Source organism: Phaseolus vulgaris, chromosome 10 (assembly GCF_000499845.2).
Source record: "Phaseolus vulgaris cultivar G19833 chromosome 10, P. vulgaris v2.0, whole genome shotgun sequence".
NCBI lineage: Eukaryota > Viridiplantae > Streptophyta > Magnoliopsida > Fabales > Fabaceae > Phaseolus > Phaseolus vulgaris.
In genome coordinates, this window is record NC_023750.2 from 32,731,066 (window position 1) to 32,737,639 (window position 6,574).

A 6,574-nucleotide genomic window follows, 5' to 3' on the forward strand; every position below is an offset into this window, starting at 1 on the left:
TTCCAGCTCTTTCGCTGATAGTTTGCGCCGACATGTCTTCCCATGCTCCTCCCCCTAGGGTTAACCCCAAGGACCTTTATGCATGGGCCTCGCGCGAGCTCCTCGACGAATGCTCCAGCTTACTCTCTACCAGGGCCGTAAGGGAACACATGGGGGATCCGTGCTCCTACGATCATCGTGCCTTCGCGAAGAGGCATGATGATGATATCACCGTGCTCCCTTGCACCTTAGGGGAGCCGGTGTGCGGAGACGAACGGGCCAACGACGGGGTCCCCTTCTTATACTTCTACCAGGTGGTCTTCAAAAGCATCGGCATGCGCCTGCCCTTCTCCAGGTTTGAGAGGGAACTACTGACAGAGATTAACGCTGCCCCAGCCCAGTTGTACCCTAATAGCTGGGCTTTCATCAAAGCCTTTAACATACTCTTTGGCTTTCTGGGGTGTGCACCCTCGGTAGACATCTTTCTTCATTTCTTTGAGGTGAAGAGGCAAAGGAACAACCTCTGGGTGACCCTCAGCAACGTTCCCGATAGGGTTCTCCTAACTCCCTTCCAGAACTCCTTCACAGGGTGGAAGGGTAGATTTTTCAAAGTTTGCTGTTCCGATCTCGTGCCTTCCGCCATGGATGGTTTTCCACTGTACTGGGTAAGGGAGACGAGAGCCTTGAAGTCCAAGCCTTTCAAGAGGCTACCCTTGAACGACCAGGTGGCATGCCGGATCTTGGCTGAGGCGGGGGGCTTTGACGCGGCCGCTTTGATTAGCTTGGAGTACAACGCCGAAGCCTTGGAGAAATATATATGTATGAGAGGTTACCTTAGAACTCCCGCTCTTCATCTTTATTAGGTCTTTGCATGTCCTGTCTTGTGCTCCCTTCACCATGCTTATTTTCTTCGGTGCAGGTTCGAAGATAAACCGGCAGCAGAGATCACAGCTTACCCAGGCGCTGAAGACCAAGAACGGAGCTTCGTCCTCCTCCCATCCAGACTCCGGAGGCCACTGAAAGGTGGCCTGTTTGTACTTTTCGTACGAGCATAGGGCACGTACATGTTTGCCTCATTTGTCTCATTCGCCTTCATCTCCAACTCTATTTATAATCTTAACTCTCGCGCCATGTTTTGATTTCTGTAACGCCGCTCCTTTATTTTTGCACACTTTCGTCTACATTCGCTTCTTCTAACATACTGTGCGCATTTCCTCCGTTATGTTTCTTGGCGACGCCTGCGTCTGGCAACGCCCCTTTCTTGGCGACGCGTATGTTTGGCGACGCCCCCTTCTTGGCGACGCATACGTTCGGCGACGCCTGTCGCCACTTCGAGTCTTTGTCTTTTATCTCTTTACCCCTTGGTCCTGCACTTCGAGTGGGAAGAAGATAAAAAACTGAGGCAAGGTTTTTCTTGAACTTCTTTTTCTTTTTATTTGGTTGACCTCGTTAAAAAACCCTCGAGAGGGAAAAAGAGTGTCCCCTACGATAAGAAGGGTCCGGTCCACTTGGGAGACAATTTATTTTCTAGCTCATATGGGTGAGCCTTCCTCATAACTAGGTCGCCAACCTGAAACTGCCGTGGCTTCACCTTAGAGCTATATTGTCGCTCTACTCTTCTCTTCACTGCCTCGGCCTTTATTCTTGCTTCTTCCCTGGCTTCGTCCAGGAGGTCCAGATTCACCCGCCTTTCTTCGATGGATTCTTCGGCCACAAAATTCTGGTAACGTGGCGAGCTTTCGTGAATCTCCACCGGGATCATCGCATCCGACCCATATACTAAGCTGAAAGGCGTCTCCATGGTGGAAGATTGGGGCGTGGTGTGGTATGCTCATACAATCCTTGGCACTTCCTCCGCCCACGCTCCTTTAGCTTTTTCTAGCCTTCTCTTTAGTCCTCTCAGCAAAACTCTTTCGCTGACTCTACTTGCCCATTAGTTTGGGGGTGCTCGACTGATGCGAACACTTGCTTGATGCCCACCTCTGCGCACAGGTTCCTCAACTGTTGGCTGGCGAACTGGGTTCCATTGTCGGATACCAGCCGCCTAGGCATGCCAAAGCGACACACAATGTTCTTCCAAACAAAGTGTTGCACCTTGTGCGCAGTAATCTGGGCCACGGGCTCCGCCTCTATCCACTTGGTGAAGTATTCAATGGCAACGATCAAATACTTCATCTGCCTTATCGCCAATGGGAATGGTCCTAGGATGTCAATCCCCCACGTATGGAAAGGCCACGGGCTGTATATGGATCACAGCTCCTCTGGCGGCGCCTTGTGCCAATCAGCGTGTTTCTGACACTGCTTGCAACGCTGGGCGTGCCGCACGCAATCCTCTTTACTGTTGGCCAGTAGAAACCCGCGCCTATCACCTTAGAGGCTAAAGACCTTCCCCCCACGTGACTCCCACAAATGCCTTCGTGGAGCTCCGCCATTATTCTGGTGCACTCGCCGCCGCTTATGCACGTTAGGATAGGGTGGGTGAACCCGTGTCTGAAATACTCCATCCACTAGAGTGTATCTTGCGGCATTCCTCTTAACCTTCTTGCCCTCCTCTGGTTCTACTGGGAGAACCCCATCCGCCAGATACCGTTTGTACGGCGTCATCCAGGTGTCTCCTTCGGCTAAAGTACATATCTGCGCATGCCTTCCTCCTTCGGGCGTGTCCGCGTATGTGCTAATATGGGGCGTCTTTACCGTATCTTGAGTTAAGGAACGATGACTCCTTGGCCTCCCTCTCGCAATGCTAATATGGAGGACATCCACCCTGTTGTCTTCCACGAATTTTCTCGGAGCTTTGAGCGTCTCTTGGATTACTGTCCTCTGCCTGCCCCCCTTGCCTGAGCTGGCCAGCTTAGCCAGCAGGTCAGCTCTGGCATTTTGTTCCGTGGGACATGTATTAGCTCAAGAGCGCTAAATGCTCCCTTCAGCAGTTGGACGTACCTTAAATACGCCGCCATCTGTGGGTTTTTTGCTTGGAACTCGCCCGATACTTGTCTCGTAATCAGTTGGGAATCACTTTTCACCAAGAGGTTCTGCGCGCCCATCTCCTTAGCCAGGAGCATCCCTGCAATCAGTGCTTCGTACTCAGCCTGATTGTTACTTGCTTTAAAGGCGAAACGCAGAGCTTGCTCAATCAGCACACCATTGGGTCCCTCCAAGACTATCCTTGCACCACTTCCTTGCTGATTGGAAGAGCCGTCGACCGAGAGCAACCACTGCGAGCCCGCCTCCACCTCTTGTTCGCCTCCGGGCGAGAGCTCTGCCACAAAATCTGCATATACCTGCCCTTTGATGGATCCTCTCGGCTCATAGTGGATGTCAAACTCTGACAACTCCACCGCCTAGCGCACCATCCTTCCTGCTACATCAGGTTTCTGCAATACCTTTTGTATGGGGAGGTTCGTCATCACCACTACTGTAAAACTGTGGAAATAGTGGCGGAGCCTCCTGGCCGAAAATACCACTGCCAGCGCTGCCTTTTCCAGCGACTGGTATCTCGTCTCCGGGCCTTGTAAAGCCTTGCTCACGAAATAGACGGGCTTTTGAATTTGGTCCTGCTCCTGGACCAGCACAGAACTGATAGCTCGCTCCGTTACCGCGAAGTATAGCCGGAGGGGCACGCCTGCTACTGGTTTGCAAAGGACCGGTGGCGTCGCCAAGTACTCCTTCAACTTGATGAAAGCCGCTTCACATTCGTCGGTCCATGCAAAGCGACTATTTCTTTTAAGGCACTGGAAATAGGGGTGCCCCTTCTCTCCTCCCGCAGAAACAAACCTTGATAATGCGGCCATTCGCCCTGTCAGTTGTTGCACTTCCTTTACTGATGTCGGGCTCCTCATGGCAATGATTGCTGCGCACTTATCAGGGTTCCCCTCTCCGTGAGCATGAAACCTAGGAACATACCGGCCTCCACCCCAAAGACACACTTCTCGGGGTTTAGCTTGAGGCGGTATTTTGATATGGTGACGAACAACTCCTCTAGGTCCGCCACGTGCTACATCCTTTCTGATGTGATTCCACTAGCCATATAGAGAATGATTCTTGACATTCTTAGGAATCACCTTGAGCTGGACATTATAGAGGCACTTTTCTTAGAGTTGGATCATTGTTCTAAGACAAGAACTCACCAAAAACTAGTACCAAATCCCAAACTCATTTGGATGCTCCACATATTGTCAAATTGAATCAACAAAGAGAGGTAAAATTGAAAGGACCGAACAGAATTGAATTAGCAAACATATGAACCAAACAAAAGTGTAATTAAAAGACAAGAACAGAACATAGGTGCTGGAAAAAAATAGAAAAGGCGAACCAAACAACTCAAGAACACAAGACAACATGAACAATTGAAAGAGAAGGAAGGAAGGAGAAGAGAGTGCTCATGAAGATGGAAGAATGTTGGATGATCTCGCCACTAGAAGTGTGGAATGCTCCTAGATGAGAGTGATGCCGCCACTTGAGGACTCCAATGATCCATCAAGATAAGACTAGAGAAGAAGGCTCCAAAAGCTCTCCAAAGTTCACTCAAAATTTGAGTAGAGTTTTCTTAGATTAATTCCAATCTGAATTTTACAAAGGAAGCACCTCTATTTATAGCCTAAGGTGCTGAAAAAATAGGTGGGAAATTTCGAATAAACTCATTTGAAATTCCCACCAAAAACAAGTCACATGGGAGGTGTGACCTTTTTCTACTATGACACCTCCCAAAAACTACACCTACACCTATCTACTAATACACCCCCCTCCTAAAGCTTCTAACTAAAGCCTAAAAGATGCTAAAACAAAAGAGGTTTTTAATGTTTCCCTCTAAGCACCTTCAACTAAAGAAATTACAAAAAGAGAAAATAAATGTCCTCTAGCTCCCAAAGCTTTGAACATGCTTCTTGTAATCCTTTGAGGTGGACTTTGACCTCCATGGGCGTCCTCCATTTGTGCCTCCACCTCTTCTTGATCTTGTTGATTGGCCTCCATGTCCTCTTGAGCTTGATCTCCATCATACTCCCCGAGTTGGAGAGAATTCGACCACGAATTCTGGAGACCTACAGAAAAGGGAGTTAGATCGCTGACATTAAATGTATGACTACCTAAGAATGTATCAGGCATATCTAACTCATAAGCATTGTCATTAATCCTCTTGAGGACTTGGAAAGGTCCATCCCCTCGAGGCATTAGTTTGGACTTCCTTTGAGTAGGAAAACGATCCTTCCTCAAGTGAAGCCAAACCCAGTCGCCCTCATCAAACAACAATGCTTTTCTCCTTTTATTGGCAAGTTCAGCATACTTGCCAACCTTCTTCTCAATTCTCTTCTTGATGTCTTTATGCAAAGTTTTCACAAAAGAAGCCTTTTCATCCCCATCTTTGCACAAGACATCTCCAAGAAGGGGAATAGGAAGAAGATCAAGAGGTGTTAAAGGATTAAACCCATAGACCACCTTAAAAGGAGAATGGGAGGTGGTAGAATTTACTACTCAGTTATATGCAAACTCAACATGGGGTAGTAAATTCTCCCACACTCTAGGATTCCCTGAAATAAAGCATCTCAATAGTTGTCCCAAAGTTCTATTCACCACCTCGGTTTGACCATCAGTTTGTGGGTGGCAAGTGGTAGAAAATAAAAGCTTAGTTCCAAGCTTGCCCCACAAGGTCTTCCAAAAGTGACTCAAGAACTTAGGATCTCTATCGGGCACTATAGACCTAGGAATCCCATGCAAGCGAACCACTTCTTGAAAGAAGAGGTTTGCAATGTGGCATGCATCATCCACTTTGTGGCAAGGAATAAAGTGAGCCATCTTTGAAAAACGATCCACTACCACAAAAATGGAGTCCTTTCCCTTTGATGTCTTGGGTAAGCCTAAGATGAAATCCATAGATATATCTACCCAAGGCATTGAAGGGATAGGAAGAGGAGTATAAAGACCATGGGGATGCATTTTAGACTTAGCTTTGCGGCAAGCTATGCATTTATCACACAAACTATGAACATGTTTATGCATATGTGGCCAAAAGAAATGTTCATGCAACACATCCAAAGTTTTAGCAACCCCAAAATGTCCCATTAAACCCCCCTCATGAGCTTCTCTAACAAGAGATAATCTAATAGAGCTTTGGGGAACACAAAGACGTTTTCCTTTAAAAAGAAAGCCATCTTGAATAAAAAAGTCTTTGTGTCCTCCTTTAAGACACTCTTGATAGATGGGAGAAAAATCAAGGTCATCATGATAAAGTTCCTTAATGTGATCAAAACCAAGATATTGAGAGGTTAAAAGATTTAGCAAGGTGTATCTTCTAGAAAGAGCATCCGCCACAATATTTATTTTGCCTTGCTTGTGTTTGATCACATAAGGAAATTGCTCAATGAATTCCACCCACTTAGCATGCCTCTTGTTAAGTTTGTTTTGGCTTTTCAAATATTTAAGAGATTCATGATCACTATGTATCACAAACTCTTTGGGAAAAAGATAGTGTTGCCAAGTAAACAAAGCCCTAACAAGTGCATATAATTCCTTATCATAGGTGGAATAGTTGAGATGACTTCCCTTCAATTTCTCACTAAAATAGGCTATGGGGTGGCCCTCTTGAAGGAGAACAGCCCCA

General features: G+C 47.2%; 1 protein-coding gene across 1 annotated transcript; it reads right to left on the bottom strand.

The window, feature by feature from the left end:
• Window positions 1-2,789: 2,789 nt before the first annotated feature.
• LOC137817932 (uncharacterized) lies at window positions 2,790-3,770 on the bottom strand. The gene is made up of 2 exons (XM_068621157.1): window positions 3,441-3,770; window positions 2,790-3,320 (listed from the first exon to the last, which is right to left on the bottom strand). The coding sequence occupies exons 1-2, from the start codon at window positions 3,768-3,770 to the stop codon at window positions 2,790-2,792; spliced, it is 861 nt and encodes a 286-aa protein (XP_068477258.1).
• Between the last annotated feature and the right edge of the window lie 2,804 nt (window positions 3,771-6,574).